At 33.9% G+C, this 20644-nt stretch overlaps 1 protein-coding gene across 1 annotated transcript; it reads left to right on the top strand.

The window, feature by feature from the left end:
• Window positions 1–2315: 2315 nt before the first annotated feature.
• Window positions 2316–18661, top strand: LOC123532866 (solute carrier family 28 member 3-like). The gene is made up of 13 exons (XM_045314458.2): window positions 2316–2411; window positions 2965–3170; window positions 3406–3579; window positions 4305–4449; window positions 7969–8160; window positions 10027–10188; window positions 10356–10481; window positions 11127–11254; window positions 13046–13214; window positions 14850–14934; window positions 15397–15572; window positions 16774–16954; window positions 18535–18661. The coding sequence occupies exons 1-13, from the start codon at window positions 2316–2318 to the stop codon at window positions 18555–18557; spliced, it is 1863 nt and encodes a 620-aa protein (XP_045170393.2). The 3' UTR covers window positions 18558–18661.
• The last annotated feature ends 1983 nt before the right edge of the window (window positions 18662–20644 follow it).

Here is a 20644-nt window from a genome sequence, read left to right as displayed (position 1 = left end):
CGTTCGTTTTCTGTCGTGTCGCGCTAATTATGGTAACGTATATATAAAGAAATAAATAAAAGCTAAGTACTAAATATAATAAGTTTAAGGCTTTCACAAAGGTTAACATAGGGGAGCAATTGTCTAATTTTGAATGTGTCGGCCGCTCAATCCAGGGGTCGTGGGTTCGAGCCCCACTGGGGTCACGACCATGACTTCTGATATGACATCAGTACTGGTTTTTCCAGGAAGCGGTTACAATCAGCTTGAAGCTTTCGTGAGACCATCTCACTTATGTATAGGGTATGCATAGCATATTTGCAATTACCACAAAAAAGTTTTTATATTATAATGGAAACTTTCGGAGAAACGGAAAATTACTCCTATAATCATTTGTTCAGGAATTTAGCTTTCTGCACTTAAATCAAGGAATTTGTTGCATCTGGAATGTTATTGAATTAAATCATCGAGGAAACGGTTTGCCTTTTATTTTGTCAAGCGGCGTTATGGCGTGTGTATAAGTCACGTCTAATGTTTGCTTGGTGAGAATGGGTATCCGCTTTGCAACTGATTTTCGGACAAGACTTCATTTGGCAGCAAATAAAAATTACTCATTCATGGTCAGCAGAACAGACTGGTCGGGTATAAAACAAAACAAGGTTAGCCTTTGTTTTTCAGCTATTTTATAATATTCGGGATTTTAAAGACCTATTTGTGTAATTTGTGGGGCGTATTAATTTTTATATTTCTATGCAAGGCAGACTCAGATCTAGACCTAGTTGTTTGTGAATTTTGAATTTTAATTTACGAATGATTTTAGATCAGAAGGTAGGATAAATAGAACATTAGGTTACTGTCTTACGAATTTAAATTTATTAGGTTCGTTTACGAAAACATAAAAGTCTTGGCAGAGCCACGATTTTATATTTACTTCGACTCACTTAATAAATTGAAATTTATAAGACAGTAACCTAATATTCTTAGTCGGTCTACTTAGATTACCAACAACGAAAGGTTTCGTTACAATATACATGCAACTGCAGATTTGTTTTTTGATAGGAAATGTGTTCAAAATTTAAAGCCCCAATAATCACCCATTGCTAACCGTTTTTATTAGCTCACATGTAGTGACAAGGTGAGCTTATGTGATCGCCCTTCGTCCGGTCAAAGTTTCTTGCGAACACGGTAGAGACACCATTTTGCAATTGATTTGAATCAAACTTGCGCACAACGTATTTTAGCATAATATCTCGGTTCCTTTCGAAAACAAGCCAGATTCCGTAATATTTTCTAGAGCTACGGTCCCTTTAAGAGACAAAATGTACTGTGTTTGATTTTGTAACCATAAAGAGGCTTCATTTATAGTTTAATTTGATACAAACTTGCAAAGTTACGGCCACTGACTGACACGTGAAAGAGCCAAAAACTTTGTTGAATTTTATATTCTGAACATGATAGAAGTAACATTTTACATTCGATTTTAACCACACTTACACACAACAATAAGATCTCGCTTCCTTTTGAAGCCGGCTATATTCCATCAAGAGTTCTAAAGTTACTGTCCCTGAAAGTGGCAGAATGTTCTATTGTGGGCCTTCCAGCCATTTAGAGTTTTCATTTTTGCTTCACAGAATGTCTATCTTGATGATCTCTAGATCAGTTCAAACCGGTTACGTAAGGTCAAAACTTATGTCACCAGGTCAAATTAAAGGAAAAACTTAACGCCCATGGTCAGAATATTAATCTTGATTATTCCTTGGCCAAGTTTGAAACTTGATTATATTGAAACTAAACCAAGGTCACCCGTTCAAAAAGCTTGTTAACACTCCAGAGGCCACATTTTATATATTGCACGTAGCATATTTAACAGGAACGATATTTTATTTTTCGAACAAAAACACTTCTATGGACTTTTATATTGTAGAATAATTCGGCCCAGTCAAACAGTGTCCAGTGTCAGTAACGTTGGTAACGTTCATACTGTATCTGAGCTTATAATAAAGCGGTCTTACTTGTAACAATATCCCTGTAGTACGCACATCAGTCAAAAGTTTCATTCTAGTTTTATTGGTTGACAGATCGACTAGTCAATTGACAAAATCAGCGCCATATCTCAAAATGAAACTTTGAATGAGCAATAAGGATGTATCTAAAATGAATGATTGCCTGAGAATGCATAAATTATCAGCTTATGCCACATGATTTTCCAATTTTTTGTCAACCTAATTTCATCATCTAACATTCAGATACATACACACACACACATTACCTTCATGTTTTACATATCTAAAACAAATTTGACTCCAGTTTCAGCTGTGGGAAATAATACAACAAAAATGTCAGTTGAAATGATTGGAATTAAACACCGTTTAGATCATGAAACAGATAATAATGTGTATGAAAACAATGGATTTGAGCATGGAGATACAGAGGTACTTTTATTTCGTAACTTTTGTTTGTTTTCATTCGTATTTGGAAGGGTATTTTATTATGAAAGTTCATTAATTGGTTCAAAACAGATGCATGAAAATTTATCAGTGTTAATTTCAAAGAAGATAAACATGCTGTTAGAAGTCCCTTAGGAAACAAGGAATAAACGAAGCAAAATACTAGCAGACTAGGTTTGATTGTTAAAGAAGTGATGAAATTGCAACATCTGTCTTTCGCCTAGTACCGATTTAATTGGAACTATAACATCCAGAACCGCTAATGAATTCTACGATTATTATAAAAACACCGAGTCCATTTTATTGATACGTCATTTGAAATGGTTCCAGCTGTAGAGATAAAACACGTACTACTAGACAGTATTGAAATGCTTTAAAATGTGTCTATGCAACAATGAACACTAGCCCCGTCCGAACAAGTGTTGTATATTTCAACCACATTGCTGACTAGGTGACTGGAATGTTACTTATATGTGGTTTAAATTATAAAGATATATCAAATTTTTAGTCTATTTTATTAATTATTCTCATCTTGCAGACGGTTACCGATATCTTGGATGAGGAGCTAAAAATAAAAGAAATCGCCGTAGAAGAAGAGATGCAAGCATATCAAAAAGTCATACTAAGCATACAAGAATCTGTCGGGACGTCTTACAAAAGACATAGCAAGATCATTTGGACCACAATTTATATATTACTACTACTGGCATATTGTGCATACCTAAGTTATGCATTGTACTTCCGGTAAGGTTGTGTAATATGTGATACTCTGCGTGCATGTGTGCGTGTTATATATATATATATATATATATATATATATATATATATAGAGAGAGAGAGAGAGAGAGAGAGAGATTCACTTATCTGCGAAGCTGAAATGCATACATTGAGTCTGGTCTGAATGACACGCACCTTTTCTTGATAAGTCGTTTGTTTATGCGCCTCAGAATGTACAATATAAATATTTGTAATATTTAAGCTTCGGCGATGAGGGCTCATGGCGTCTTCTTGGATTCTCAGTGTTTGGAATTGCGCTGATCGTCATCATGAAATTGTATCGCCATTATGAAAGTGATATTCTCAGATGGCTTGCTCGTAAGAAGGGATACATGGACAATAACTGTACGAGGATATTTGGAACCGTCATTGCTTGGTAATGTAAAATTCATATATATTTCCTTAATGTAAAAGAAAAACGAGGTATTGGTTTTCAGTAAGTCATAATATCGTCCACGGAAGTGCAACTGGATACATGGCAAAACAATCAGACGGAAGTAGCTATATAACATTGTTCTCTTTTTTCTAACCGTTTGGGATCTTACCATACTTTCGATCAAATAAAATCCGCTTCAACTGGTGGTAGGGGCGCAATGGTGTTGCACGTTTCATTACCTCTAGCATACAGACTCAGTCAAACTAATTCTGCTGCTACTGTGCTTGATTGTGTCTATGTTTCACGAAGACCTTCTTATAAGATTTTATTCATTGTACAGGCAACTTAAAGCCCTATAACAAACAGTTTTGACTAGGTAAAATTGAAAGTCAATCTTGTTTTCTATGACAAAACTAAACTATTTACACAGATATGAGTAACATTATGGGTGTCATTGCGCAGCTAATAGTAACAAATGTGTGTGCAAACCAAGAATTACTATGGCATTTACATTCATCAAAGGTATACTAGTATATTCCGAAATATAAATTTACCATTTGCATTATAGCATTTCTTTTCTCTAAATATAATACTTTAAGTAGAAGCCTATTCTAAAAACAAATGATTTTTTTACAACAACAGAAAATACGAATACATTTTATAGACTGTAAATAAGTCATCTTACACTACATTTTCGATTATTTTTATGTGGTTGTGTTATCTAGGGTTCTGCGTCTTGGAGTACTTATTTTCCTTATTGTATACATTGTTATTGACGTCGCTTTGGATCAACCCCAAAATCTTGTGTGTGTTGCTGGTCTTCTGATATACATACTTCTGTTTTTCATCACATCTGCCAATCCTGCAAAGGTAAATAGAATATTTACTGCTAATGACATTGAGAATTTTAGGTTACTGCCTTATTAATCTAAATTTATTAAAATATGAAGTCGAGGCTGTAGCCGCGACTGTCAGGTTTTCGTAGACGAACCTATAAAATATCGAAATTTATTAACTTAACTGCAGTAACTTAATGATCTGTTTGATATTCTATTTTCGGATTTAAAACCAATTCAAATCTATACTACCGTGTCTACCTGGACCAACTTTATTTAAAACTAATACGCCACGAATATATGCGGTCGTCAGTCTACATATCATCTTTGCCAATTTGAATTAGAAAAAGCTCTAACAAAATACAATTTACCGATTAACATTACTTTGTCAAGTGAAGTTTTATCCGAAGTTCAGTTGCAAGTTTCCATAAATAGGGTATAGCAAACATTAGACCTGGCTAAATTTATCGTGAGGGCATAAAGCTGCTTAATAGTAAAAACAAAACGTGTAGCAGTTTCCTCGTCGATATGACTCAGTAGCATTTCTTTCCAAATTGCAATATTCATTGATTTAAATTCAGAATTGTAAAATTCTTCGATGATCTCTCAGCTTACTATTCCTTGGTTTCCTTGAGCGTTTTAAAATCATCTTTTGTGGCAGTTGCAAATACGAGGGGTGTTCAAATATGAATGCAACTAGGCCAATTTTCAGAAATGCTTAACAAACAGTGCCAAAATAATTATCTCAATCCTTAAAAATACTCACCTTCATGTTATTTACAATACTTCAGTCTTATAATCCAATTTTTAATGGCGTTTTCATAATCTTTTTGAGGTATACTGTTCAGACACGGGAAAATAGCCGAACCGATTTTTTGGGCTTTTGATATTTTCTTCCAGCAAGGTGTTTTTTGAGCTTCGGAAATAGGAAAAAGTCACAAGGGGCAAGATCTGGCGAATAAGGAGGGCGAGGAAGAAGCTCGATAACTTTTCCTGTTTCAGATACAATGGCCGCTCTGTGTGACGAAGCATGTTCATGCAAACAACCTGACACCACGGAGACCAGTTGCTGGTCGACGGTTTGCGAAATATTTCTTTAATTTATGAAAGACCTTGCCTTTGTAAAACTTGGCATTTACAGATTTACCCTTTCGTACGGCAATTTGAATAGCAGGACCTTGATTTGTAAAGAAAATTACATACATTACCTTTTTGACGCTCATGGTGCGTTTTGCTATGCAAGGTCTTTGGCTTTCTTTGGTTGCCAATATTATGTTTTGTATCTTTCGCTTGGGCTCATAAAAGTGAACCCATGTCTCATCGCCAGTGATGATATTTGCGAAAGATCGATTGTTGTATTTAGGGAACTGTTTCAACAATTGTTTGGCGATTCTTACCCGAGCAAGTTTTTGCTCTTTTGTAAGGAGATGGGGTATCCGTCTGGCACTTATCCTTCTCATTTTCAAATCACGTCTGAGAATTCTATGAGCAACTCCTACTGAGATACCAACGCATTTAGCCATATGCCTAGTTGTACATATTGCATCGATAGCAATCAAATCCTTTCCTTTTTCAACTATTTTTGGAAAAATAGCAGTTTTCGGACGGCGTGCATGAGGCGCATCTTTTACTGAATCTATAGCACTTTTAAATTTCTTACACCACCGTGTGACGGATAAAAAAAGAAAGTCCAGTGTTCCCATTAACACGACATATTTCATTAATTTTAAAATTTGTCTTTCGCATGTATACCAAGAACACAGCAGTTCTTGATATAGGACCGTATTTGGTCAGTGAAAGGAGACATTTTTCCAACCATTTTAGCTTTAGTGTACACGAGTAGATAGTGTTAATCGAGCTATTGTCAAAGCAAGCTAGACTGAACAGATTTAAACATGTAGTGTATCAATGGAGAGCTTACACAACCCTCTGTGCGATACATGTACCTATTTCGTGCAAATTGTAATTAAAAGCGTGATATTGGCCTAGTTGCATTCATATTTGAACACCCCTCGTATGCATAATTCGTGCCGGTCTCAAGTACATAAATAAAAACATGTTTATTAAAATGGTTGAGGCTCAATTTTTGCACAAATATGTCTTTAGAAATTGTTCTCAAAATCAAGATGCTGTCGTTTTGAAAATAAAAAAAAGAAGTCCGGAAAAATTCTATTTCCTCACTTACCTAGTAAAGCAGAATTTATCTGTAATATATCCCTAGATATTGCTCTTCATTTTACTTAAAGGTGTGATTTTTATTATATACATGCACATTTTCGGTCCGGTATACAACTTAATTTTCACTAACGAATGCAAAACCCTATTTATGGAAATACATTTAATGTGGTTATTACAACTGTAACTTGATCTGCATTGATGCGTCCGGCTGTCAAGCACCTCATGTGATCCATGTATGATAAAATCCAGTCGAGGCGCAACATTGCAGATCCAGGAACTGCTAAAAAATACCAAGGAAATTAAATAAAGTTTTCCCTATATGAACATGTATTCTCCTGTGTGAGATTATAGACGATGTAATGAAAACTCTTAAGTTTTCTTTTGTAGGAAATTTTTGCTAACCAAATTGCAATACTTTGTACATTTACCTAGTAAAGTCATGTCATTGAGATAAGCCATCAGCAGTCAATGTAAATGTATAACTGATCACATTTGTATGCACAATTCATTCCAAAATACAGTTTTAGGCATTGCGTAAGGATATCCACGTAGCTACTGGTCACATGATTGTTTTTTTTTTTTACACACTTAATATGATAATCGCTGTTTTTATGTATTAGCTTAATATATTTTTCATATATTGGAACGAAAATGTAAGAGCGGTTTAAAGAATAAGACCCGTAATAGAGTACCTCCTTTTGAAGAGTATTCAGTTCCTTTCATAAACCTACTTCGACTGAAATGTTTGAAGGGAGACGTTCGTTTATGCCCCACTGCGACCAATATTTTCTCCTTATTTTCACCTTTTCTAGTATGTTTTAACTGTCCAGACTTGTTATTGATTTATTGTACAAAAGTGGAAATCTTTCATTTGATAAGCGATTTCTTGCTGTTAATTTACCTGTGAAAGAGGTTTTACTTCTGCCCTAAGGTAATTTTTTAATGAAAACAGTCTAACAGGACTCGACCTCATTTTTTCAATGTTTGAGTTACAAGTATGTCTCATTAAATTCGTTTACTTGATGCACCCTAGAAAAAAATGATATTGATTATTTTATTTTGTGTTTTATTATTGTTTACCAATAGTTTGATATTTTTTATCAAAATTAATGGTATAATGAATAACCTGCAAACGTTCTGGTCAGTGGCCAAATTTTCTCTACTTGAGCTTGAGGAAATACCATTATACAAAATTTTTAAAAAAAGGCACGTTAAAAGTTGTTTAAATACTGCAACACAATGTGAAACACGGTCAACTTTAAGAATATACCAAGCAAATGCCATTTTTTAAACATTACTATTAGGGGTGTCGCAAGATTATATTTTATTGAACAACTTATCGGACAAAAATTAAATATCACTTTATTTAAAACAGGTGAATTGGCACGCAGTTTTCTGGGGCATAGCGCTGCAGTACATTTTCGCTCTCATGATTCTGAGAACGGTATGGGGATATAATATATTCAAGTGGCTCGGAGATCGTGCGACCGAATTCCTTGAATATGTAGTCGCTGGAGCTGAGTTTGTTTTCGGTCAATCGTATGAGGATCATTATTTCGCAATGAAGGTGAGATATGAAAGTGTAATAACAATAATATGAGCCGTGTCATGAGAAAACCAACATAGTGGCTTTGCGACCAGCATGGATCCAGACCAGCCTGCGCATCCGCGCAGTCTGGTCAGGATCCATGCTGTTCGCTTTTAAAGCCTATTGGAATCGGAGAAACTGTTAGCGAACAGCATGGATCCTGACCAGACTGCGCGGATGCGCAGTCTGGTCAGGATCCATGCTGGTCGCAAAGCCACTATGTTGGTTTTCTCATGGCACGGCTCATATGTTTTATGGAAGGGTGATTTAGAGAATTTCTAAAATATATCTTTTTATATTTGTTATCGGCGCACTCTTTAATAATAAAACTGTTTTTTATATTTAATTCGAACAGGGAAATTTGAGAATTGTTCATAAAGTTGTGCTAAACTTTTGAGATTTAGCTATTTATTTAATAAATTGATTGAGACACTACATAAATAAAACAGAAAATACCATTCAATTCTGTATCTATTATATTCGACCGTTTAACCATTGTACACAAATAATTTCATTGTAAGACTATGTGTAAAACTTAGATTTGTTTTCTTTTAAATATTGTAAGACATTTGTATACAAGGTGAGCCCAAAACACGAAAGGCACTCTGTTTATTTAAGAAAGAATGTATGCTAAGATTATTGTTTGCCGGCAGTCATTGTTCTAACCCTCTCTGAAAACATAGTTCTGATAGAGGAAAATAGAACAGCATCGAGTTTTACATAGTGGGAATAATCTAGGTAAATCGACATTTCTTTTAAGTCAGCAATTATAAACATTTTAACATAATGTCAACTAAATTAACAAGATATAGAATGGAGAGGTTAGGGAACGTAAAACATTTGGGGATAAAAAAGGAAAAGTAATGATAATTCAGCTGACAGCGTTTACGATTTTCAGGGTTTTTTTTAATCCACGTTTAACGATACAATGTAAAATAATGTCTAAAGTACATTTATACTCCGTGGAAGGCAGTGGGTTATATTGTGGCGTTGTCCGTCCCTCCGTGCGTCCGGTTGTCTGTTTAAAGATTTTTTGTAAGACAGGGTTTAGAGTATTTGAATAAGACTCGTTTCAAATGTTGACTGCTTTAAGGAATTGTCACCATCCAAGTGTCAGTCAGACTGCCTGAGTAAAACAAGATTTATGGCCCTTTGTATATAAAATGCATTTGTATAATAACGGATTCCTAAACATATTTGACTGCTTAGTCTGAAAGCAGATTTAATTAAATATTCATAAGATGCTTGAATTTCACTTCAGGCTATTAGTTTGTCAATGAAAAATCATATGAAGTGATATCAGTTATCTCTGCTTTGTAACTGAAAGTTAGCATTATATATTTAAAAAAATGGTTTAGACCTCGTAGAGTTCCACTTAGTTGTTATCATATCGAGTTGCGACGATTAGTTTTGATGTTAGTCCATTGTCCTGCTTCGTCTTGCCCGTAATGGGGTTCATTTTGTGATCTTGCCTTTGTAAAATCATTGGGTACATTAATTACGGCATATATTATTTTGATAAGCATATTTTGAGTTTTACCATGTACGGTTATCTCGTGAGTAAGGGATTAATTTGGCGGCGAGTAAATGTATTTACACTCTCTTGTAATAGGAGAATAGGAGGTGTAAATGTAAATGAGATATTTGGCGCCAGTAAACTAGTTTAAACTTCCCAGTGTCTTTTTGCCAGGGAGAGCTAAATGGTGGTACCTTTGTTTTTCTCCATATAAGTTGGTCTTTGTTACTTCTATGTTATTATTGCATTCATTTGTATTAATGTTTACATGTTCTTAACCACTATGTACGTGTATATAGTTTTACATAAACAATTAAATTGGTTTTCAGGTTCTTTCCACCATCATTTTCTTCTTCTCATTCATCAATATATTATATTATCTCGGTGTCATGCAAGCCATCATAAAAGTGCTTGGAAGATTTCTGGCATTCTGTCTTGGCACGACGGCGGCTGAATCGATCAACGCTGCAGCAAATATTTTTGTTGATATGGTAAGCACGTTGTAATCTTACTACATTTAATGTTTTAACTAGATGTTTTATAAGAAGTTATTTTTTTCTTACATAGCAGCTCATGTTTGTTTATAACCATAATTTAATCATAAAGCTTCTTTTTATTAATGTTAACTGTGGATATTTGTACAAGATTTTTTTTACAGCAAGGTGCATGTTTGATAGTTCGACCATACCTTAAGACAATGACAAGATCCGAACTGCATGCTGTTATGACAGGTGGATTTTCTACTATTGCTGGTAGTGTGTTAGGAGCATATATCAGCTTTGGGGTAAACTCATTATACATTTTAATTTTCTGTGGCATAATCAATAGGTCACAAAAGTAGCGCAATTAATTTATTAAGACATATAAGTGTTATTTCAAAAGCTTTATATTTATCAAGGCGAATGCTCTGAAGGCGGATGCTCTGAACTTAACCTACTTTTACATTGGTGTACATTTTGGTTTAATTGCTTATCATCAATCTTTTGCAAATCTTTTGAAACCTTTTTCTTATATATTTAGTGTTTTTTATTTAAGACTGCACCATTCATTAAACAGTCAATCTATGGTGCAAATGAATTGAAATATAGCACGAGCAACACGACGTTTTGATCTCTTCAGAAACGTAGTAATCCTTATATTTGTTAAAACATTAATTGCGCTACTTTTGATCCGAAAGAAAAGACGAGCTTTTTGCCCTTGAATATCGTTAGCGCTTGGATGGCAGAATTGATTATTGAAACAAACTCTGATATTGCAGTTTATTTTTTTCTTTATTGTACCAATTGTGTAAATAACTAGCATATATCGCGAATGCTATAGAATACTTGGCCGATATTTTATTTTTTATTTCTGCATATTTGGCTACCTTGCCGTTATCAGTCAGGAGTGTCAACCAAGAAACATGTTCTGCTGTAAATTGTTTTCTCAGGTTCCTGCAAATCATTTACTGTCTGCCAGTGTCATGAGTGCTCCAGCAGCTCTTGCTTTATCGAAATTGTCTTACCCGGAAACAGAACGAAGAAAAGATGCCGATGATTTTTCAAGATTGGAATCTTCGTAAGTGTGCAACTGTAATAAAGATAAGATCCATATTTGGCAGAAATCATTTAATGAAACTGTAAAACCATTACTCTTATTTGAGTACTTTTTAATAATCCTCCTTTATTATATTTCGCTGTCAAAGCCATAACTCCCAAACAATTTTGGGGAGAATTTATTCATTATACTTACGAAGAAGTTACATAGAAAGGGAAAACGCAAAGTGCAATGACCATAAGTCTACCATCCTTACATTATGCAATTTGAATAATCTCCATTTATTGAATTTATTCATAACGCTTTTGTCCGGAAAAGAACTGGAAAATAGGATGAATTTTGTTCAATTTTCACATCAAAAGATTATATTGAGAGGAAGTACAGTGTACAGGAAGCATAACTGCACCTGATTTACTTAATTAATTATCTCCCTTATTAAATTAAGTTGTTTTTAATTTATCTTCTTCTTTGTTTTTCGTTTATCTTTTTTAAGCATAATTCCAAAAGTGCTGAAATACTATTTCGGGGGAGTGAAGTGCACAAAGAGCTAGAACTCAGTTCGGGATATTTTTCAAACTATTTCCTATTTTTTTACTTAAATTATATTATATTTGTCGGAAGCATAACTACTTAAACTCTGCAAACAAAATTAAACATTGCAGTGAAACTTGAATTTTATAAGGATACCTATTACATAGGGTGCAGTGCACAGGAAAAAATTACTATACTGAGCATTCGTCAACTTATCTCCCTTTTTTAGTTGATTTTTCCTTGTCCGGGGCATAATTCTAGAAGTAGTGAAAACATTTCCATGAAACTCAAACTATAGATATATATAAATAAGTAACCAAGAACCAAAACTCAGGTTTAGATATTTTCAATTTTTTACCTTTTCGGGCTTAGATTTTCGTTGTCCAGAGCATAAATCCAAAACCACCGATAATACACTTATACATTTCAATGAAATTTGATATGTAGATATGTATTATCAGGAGCGGGCAGCGCACAAGAATGATATATCTGCTTGACTTTTTTTTATATTATCTCCCGTTTTGTACATAACTTTTCCTTAATAATGACCTCGCAACTACTAAAGAGAAGTTAAGAGAAAGTTGTGATCACGAGAGATGGTAGTGAGATGCAGTGTTTAAGACAAAAACTCTAGCATTTCTTCAAGTAAGTGCAGTATCAATTCTCATTCGGTACATTGTTAAAGGAAGTAATGTTACATAATATGTAAGATCAGTTGACAAAAAAATCCGAGTGGATCAACAACCATCGGTTCCTCTGTAAGTCCGGCTGACACAAGTTTCGAACTGTAATAGGACTTTAGACATCAGTTATACGCTGAGACATGTTTTGATTCTGATGTTCTAGTCGTCATCTGGACATACTAGTATAAGGATGAACATAATGTGAGCAATGATTGCCGTAATGGTTTGATAATATAATGTCAGTTGTTTCGTGATTCTTCACATGCAGATTTTCAAATAAAATGGTAGATATTTGAATTACTTATATATTTACTGATTTCTTTTAAATTTGAATGATCACAAAAAAGTTTAATGATACCGCGTCATTTCTGAACAGATATACGATTGTTGTATAATACATCTGGCTTATATATCTGTTTTGAAACATATTTTCAGTTGTTCTTCTAAACAAAAGTATCATTGCTGGTATATTTGAGAGTAACTTCTAGTTTAGGTGCCTGTATATTAAATAACTGAATAGAGACTTGTCTTTTCGAAATTAACAAGCTGTTTTATTGAAAAGACAAAGTTAAGTGTTTAAGTTTTTTTTTATTTACAGAAACGAAAGAAACCTGATTGATGCAGCCTCTAACGGAGCACTGGCTAGTCTGAAGATTGTTGGCGCTATTGCTGCGAATGTAATTGCTTTTATGTCAATGCTTGCCTTTATCAATGCGACTCTCACATGGTTTGGAGACAGAGTCGGTGTGGAAAATCTAACGTTTGAGGTACAGCGTCTCTTTGTATAACATTCCTCAGTGGTATATTTACTTCAACTTTCAATCCATATTTAGTTGCTTGTGGCTTAACTACTAGTCATGGTCACATGATTTCATATAAAATGTGCTTTGGGTTGATACTTTATTTAAATAAAAGCAATACATTTTCAGTCATCGTGTCATACTTTTATGCCAGAATAGCGACAACACACTTTTTGGTGTGTTAACGTCTACAGAAGTGCTTGGGATATGTTGGTGACCCCGACTTTCAGTCTCGGTCACTAAAAATTACGCAGGTTTCTGCAGACGTTTATACACAAAAAATCCCGTCGGTCTCAGTCGGGCTTATTCAAACATTGAAACACTAAATTCGTGTAATTTCCCTGTACATATATTTATTTCATTCATATTATTTTTACAGCTTGTCCTCAGTTTCATGATATTCTATGAATTTAAAACATTTAAATATTCACTGAAATTTTACAAAACACGTTACATTTGAGATACTGCCCCAGTCTGACTAAAGTACTATATCTTCTCAACAAAGATCTGAGAATGACTCATTCACATTCGTCTTCTGTATATTTTGGATTTCCGATATTGCTATTTTTATTTTCGCAGATCAATTTTTTAACCAATCAGACGACTTGTTTCAACAAGCATTTGGCTGAACCATCAAAATAGTGTCGAATGTCAAAGGGTGAGAAAAATTAACAGTCAGTCCGGGGCTCGAACCCAGGACCCTCGCTTACGGGGCGAGTGCCCTACCGAATGAGGTAACCGGCTCTCTGACACCTTACGCGATAAAGTTCGTACCATGACATATGAGACGAGGGCGTAGTCGCGGTGTGGTCGGCATAAGAATTGAGGATATGAAAAACCCAGGCTAAACATAGACTTTTTAAACTTATACTTTCACATACAAAACGTTGTAAGTAAGGCTCTGATTGGCTAGCGGAAGGGTCACCAATAGCACGTCTTCAGATCCAGTGTGCGCAGCATTAATTGGAAATGTACTATAGTCAGACTGGATACTGCCCTACGTTAATAATGTTCCTGAATATTAACCGTTACGCGCTTTTAGCAATCTACATTATTTTGAATGACTCAAATAGAATTGAAATGTTGTTTTGAATGTTGTCTGACAAAGTTGACCAAAGTAGTACATTACTTAAGGAATTAATGAAAATAAGTTGTGGAAGGATAAAGCCATGACCGATTTATGAGGCAGATAGACGGGAGCAAAATATGAAATAATGGCCTTTAAAATAAGGTGAACAGTTTGAATATTTCAAGTTTCCATTTATGTTAGGTATTATTTAGATATTATTACTCGTAAATAGTCTTGTTTAAAAAGTTGTTGTGGTGAATTGAATTCATACATGTATTACAAATGAAATAAGTTGAGGAGTTTGAATAAATATGAAACAGTGTCACATGTTATGCTTCTTCCTTAACACATGATTACATAATCGCACCATTTTTGTTATTTCATTTATTTGAACTCCTTAACAAAGATTATTGAACTTCAAGTAACAGTGAGTAAGTTTTTTTCCAGTCATATTATGACATGATTTTCTAATTTTATCAGCTCTTTTTGGTCTTTATCCTTACTTTTCAGCTCATATCTTTTACATTTTTCAGCTTATTACTTCATACGTGTTTTATCCAGTGGCATTTTTCATGGGCATTGAAACGTCCGATTGTCGGAAGGTTGCTGAGCTTATAGGTATGTGAATTGGTAGCAGTGAGGTACAAGACATGTCAAGCATTCAAATGAACTTTTCGTTTCGTTTATTTCATATTTCTGGCAGATGGATATACAATCAACACGACAATAAATAGTATGACCTCTATCGTTTTAACCAATCTAACAATATTAGCTGTCATAACGCAAAGTATATGAAAGAAACTTTTAAGTACAACCTTTTATTTTCTAGCTGTGGCACTATTAATATTTAAATGTGTACTGATATTGTCGTGATGCAAAGAAGCAGGAGCAGAATCTTTGGTGCGCATTGTAGCTTACTCTAAAAGATGAACAAATCAGTTCAGCTGAAAATCATCAATTTATTCATTTTTTCAATGATTAAAATGTTTCAATATCTTTTATTTTATATAAATACTCTTGCATAAAATCTCAACTCGAGCAGCCCTGAACAAAAATATTTTACGCACTACAACATTTCAGGGGTTAAAACGTTTACAAACGAATTCGTTGCTTACAGTAGACTAAAAGATCTAATAGCAAATCGACACTCGTTAGAGAACTACACAAGTGTTTATAATACTTCTGATTGGTACTGGAATGACGACAACGTTGTCTTTAACATAACTGGCGAAGTTTTGAAGGGTGGTGTTATAACAGTGAGCATGTGTTTATTTATTCTAGCGTAAAACCTTGATTGTAATTGTTATTTTCTATGTAAATATTCGAACTGGGCTATTCTAAGTAATTGGGCTTGCGTGTGAATGGTCAGTAATGAATTTTATTTTTAATTTAAATGGGTTTCTGGCTAAGGAATCTAAACATTATAAGATAAATTTGTTTGTAAATGTTTACCACAGACAAAATTATCACGCACAAAATACCCTACATGTATTTCGCACGTGCTTTCCACGGCCTAGTAATTTTTCAATATATGTGTGCAAGGATTAATATACTCATCTAGTAGATTGCTTTAATGAAGGTTTACGAAGGAAATATTTTAAACAAAAGGGTCTAGCTGATAAAACAAACATTAATATGCGCGTTTCATTTACGAAACGTAGACATATATGTAATGAAACCTTTCTTTATTTAAGCATTCTACACGTTTTATAATTTAGTTCGTCACTAATCTTAGACAAAATTATTTCAAACGGGTAGTTAGTTATTCGGGTTGACTGTGGCATACAATTGTATTAAACTATCGTATTGTAAAATGACATACAAAACGGGTTCTAATCCCGCCCTGACGTTTTTCTTTGTGCCTTTTTTAAAAAATTAGTAATCAATCTTCTTTCGTTTGACAAGAGGTCAAGTTAAGGCAATCTCTACTCTTCTGTTCAAAACGCATAGACAGTACATTCAGTACATTTATTTTATATCTTCTCAATTGCCTCCAATACTTGCAGATCTTTAAAGAAATAAATATAATGCACTTATCGCAGGATTCATTTTGGCAATTGTACTTCAAAAAGTACCCTTTAAGCATTCCACAGCTCATACTTTTGTAACAAGATTTCTGTTCGAAATTCCGATATTAACATCTGAGATGGGTTTTTACTTTTGTCTTGTGTGTATATTTTGATATTTACTCCAATATCAATATTATACGTGTGTTTTTGTTTCATTTCATAGAATAACTACCACGCCACAAACTATGAAAGCCTATATTTTTAAGTACATTTATGAATCGATACTCCGTGACGACAGAATAGGGTGAACTCGTATATATTTCTGTAATTTTTTGCATCTATAGATTTCTTCAACCCTTCCTGCATCTTTAATTATGTATTGAATGTTCATTGATTTTGTTCCGCTAGTAACAGTTGACGTTTTTTTATTTATTTTTTTATCTTAAGGATAAAGTCTGAAGTTATAGTGACCTATGCGTTGTGTGGATTTGCAAATCTCAGCGCTATTGGTAGTCAGTTAGGCGCTCTTACAGCTTTAGCACCGACCAGAAGAGCAGATTTAGTCCAAATTGTTTTTCGAGCGATGGTTTGTGGCAATGTTGCTTGCTTCTTGACAGCGTGTACTGCCGGTAAGTATGTTTATACGATTTATGTTCGAACTTTGTCATCAGCTTAAAGACTCTTTACCTTAGATTATAGTGTGGGAACCACATGTTTGTTATAAAAATTTACTTTGTGTTTCTCGTACTTAATTCTATTTTCAGTAGTTTTCTATGTATTTTTTGAAGGTATGAATATGAATATCATATATTGGATCCATTGTTTATGATTATTTCCTTATGACCCTGTATAAGTTTATTTGTAATATTGAAACTAGGGATTTTTGTCCATTTAATTATGCATGACATATCTGGATACAAGAAGCCGCGATCCAAGAGAATCCAGCATGCTGTAGTGATGTCTGTAAAGATATTACATAATTAAAGTCGTTTATGGTGTGTGTTAATAAAATAGAAACATATAATTATATTGAAAAGGTTTTTAATAATACCGTAATCGTTCAGTTATTTTGTCTACTCATAGAAAGGCAGATAAATCGATTTTGCGCTGTATGTCCGTCCATACGTCTGTATGACATTCAGTCGGTCTGTCTGTCTGTTTGTCCGTCTGCCTGTTTGTTTGTCACTAAAGTTTATCCGGACTACTTCTCTGAAACTCCCAGTGAGGTTTCAACTAAACTTTGTAGGAACTTTTAGTTCAAATATTAGTTTACATTAATGTGGTGTATTCCTGTCGTTTGATTTTGAAAGGATTAGCGGTTTCTTATAGCTATTTTTGAAGACGTTTGTCTGGATTACTCCTGTATAGTGGCCTGGATGTATTATTATCTTAATAGATTGAGAATTACGAGATGCTCTTGCGTATAACTAACTTATTTTACATTGAGATTTGTTGAGTTATGGAGCTTATGAAAAGGTTTATTTTACTCGTTAGCAACATCATTTATTCACCAATCCTATTCGTATTTACACATATTTATATTTATACTGAATGCGTATATTTGTAAAAACGTGTTTAAAATTTGCATTAAGCTAGGTCGGAGTAGTAACTGACATACTTCATTATATTGATGTTTGAACACTCTCATTTATAAACCAATCCTATTCATACATGTATTTAAAGAAATGTGTATACCAATGTACCCACTTTTAAGTACAAATATAGACAAGATCAAATCAAAATGCCGAGAGTTAAGTGCCTTTGAATTATAGAAAATACCATATATTACTGTTTAAATTCTCTAACGCCTTCATTGTCCTGATCCTGTTTACTCTTGTAAAGTCATTGTCCAGTCGGAGTACAGGTGTAGTTATACTATTGATCCGTGAGTTATGTTCTTTTGGATTAGTAAAAAATTCCATATAAATACAAACACTGTACTACTTCACATTTATTCTGTCCCTCCCAACACATGTCTTATGTTATGCCATTTATTAGCCCTGCCACACTGGGAGACATGTACTTTTTTTCAAAATCTGTAGTCTGTCATCATTTTATCGTGTACATTCAGATTCTATAGCTGGATACATTAACATAGAAGTACGTCGGGAACCGTTTTGTGATACACTTGCCAAATTTATAATTATCATTTATAGAAAATTGTTAACATTCAAAGAAAGCCAATTTCTGCTCTTTTTCTCTCTTTCAGGTTTGCTGTACAAGGAGTTTTGATCATTTCAATGAAACTCTTATATATAACACAAAGTTTCAATGGCGTACCAATAACTATTTTACTGATATACGATGGAATTATAGAATTTCATGTTGTTTTTTTTACTCGTCAGACAAAGAATATCATGCCATTGTTCCTTTTAACATACCATCTTTTCCATTTCTTGCATGCCAGACAAGACTTTTCCGTGTTTTTGCTGCTGCCGGGAAAGCGCATCCTACACACCATTTATTTTGTTGCTGCTTTGACAACAAATATAGATCTAGTTGCTGTGGCGACAAATAGTCTAAAATATGACAATATAAAACGCACCTTTGTTGCCTAGTTTTGAAGTTTCTCTGACAACTTGAAATGTATAAGAATTTCGTTCTACAAGACGAAGACCATAATATTCACGTTATCTTTATTTTACATGTTTGTCTGTTTGTGCCCATTCGTCCATCTGTTTATTTTATGTCCATCAAAAGCTGTGTATTCTGTTAACACATATCTATATGTATGTCAACTGAAGAAGCCTAATAAATTCATCCATAACTTGAAAAGGTTTATGAATATACATAATCACGCCATAAATTAAGAAATGCAAGAGCTTTCCTTCTAAAGTATGTGGCATAGATAGAAAGTACTATGTAAATATGCAATCAATTAATTTTTCATCTTTGTCTGTCCGTTCGTGCGTTCGTCCGACTGTCAATCCTTATAACCACCATCCGCAAATGCGTTCATACGGCGGTGAATATTGAACCTTCAATGATACACTAGTGTGTTATTCCATGAAAAGCAGTGTATGGTCCCCATTTAAAATAATGGGTTTGTCCTAAACGAGAAAACAATGGGCAAAACAGAACAAACTGAAATTTAGAAAGGGGATGTGAGGTAATGGAGCCTGCATATTACAGGAACTGCCTAAAAGAAAAATAAAAAGCAGGTACCGTATCCAAGAGGTGATTATACAATACCCAAAGCTATTGGAACCACCCAGCCCTAGAAACTAAACAATACCAATAACACGTAATCACTTTTGTTTCCGTCTTGGAACACGAGAACGAAAAGATGTAAGTATGTGCATCATTTTAGTCTGATTTAGAGAAAATATTTATTGAGCGCAGGTTGGGTTGTAAAGGGTTGTGTTAAGCAGATATGAGCAGACTCTAATATAAAAAGTCAGCTCTTATTTTTCTTCACTTTTGAAAAGGGTTTACCTTTTTTCTAAGCATATAATTAAATAATAATAAACAGTGTTATACTATTGTTCGTTTTTGTATAGATAAATTTTTTTTCCCAAAATTTCAGTATTTTTCAATCCACCCAATTTTCCTTAGGGGTGTCAAAAAAAACCATTCTCTCACTACCTTATCAAATAAGTCCTATCCCAAATTTCTTTTGGTAAATTTTTTAAAAGGAAACTAGTTTTAATCAGGTTATGAATGGGTTTTGGGGACAAAGTCCCTTTGGGGTTATTTTGTTTTGACCAAAATTCCCATGTCTGGGTTTATTTTCAAAATTCTTTTAGGCTTTTAAGAATAAAAACACATTTTTAAAAACGTTTTTTATTTTTTTTCCCTTTTCCTGAGCTAAAAAAATCTTTATCTCAACCCCCAATTTTTTTTTGGAACATGATTTTTGTTACATTAGGGAAAGGAAAACAAATTTTGCAATTTTTTTGAAAAAAAATTTTTCCCCATGTTCCAAATGTTTCCAAAGTTATTATGAAGTGTTTAATTTATTTGCATGGGCGTCTTATTTTTAAATTCGGGGTTTTTGCCATCTTTTTGCAACGGTATTTTTTTTAACTTTATAGCAAACTTTTAATTAAACCAGTTTTCCTTGTTTTCTGTGCAAGAGTTAATGTTTGTTGCAAGAAATTTTGCAAACTTCCCCTTAGAAAAAGAGATGGAAAAAAATTTGGTTTTTCAGAAGTATTTTTTTATAAAATCGTACAGTTATCTTTATGTCTGCGCTTTGCAATTTAGCAAAGCGCACGGGTGCCTTATAGTTTGGACTCAAATTTTCACATTGAAATTTTGCCCAAAAAAATTTGGGATCCGCCCTTTAGTTTTCAGAAAAAGGGGTTCAAATGGTTTTT

This window comes from Mercenaria mercenaria, chromosome 11, assembly GCF_021730395.1.
Source record: "Mercenaria mercenaria strain notata chromosome 11, MADL_Memer_1, whole genome shotgun sequence".
In the NCBI taxonomy this organism is placed as follows: Eukaryota; Metazoa; Mollusca; class Bivalvia; order Venerida; family Veneridae; genus Mercenaria; species Mercenaria mercenaria.
The sequence above is the reverse complement of the archived record's forward strand: the minus strand, read 5'-3'. Positions and strand labels throughout refer to the sequence as shown.

Coding starts and splice junctions, on each gene's coding strand:
- LOC123532866 (XM_045314458.2), top strand. CDS start 2,316: ATGTCAGTTGAAATGATTGGAATTAAACACCGTTTAGATCATGAAACA. Junction 3,580..4,304: donor TTTGGAACCGTCATTGCTTG/GTAATGTAAAAT, acceptor TGTGTTATCTAG/GGTTCTGCGTCTTGGAGTAC. Junction 16,955..18,534: donor CTTGACAGCGTGTACTGCCG/GTAAGTATGTTT, acceptor TCTCTCTTTCAG/GTTTGCTGTACAAGGAGTTT.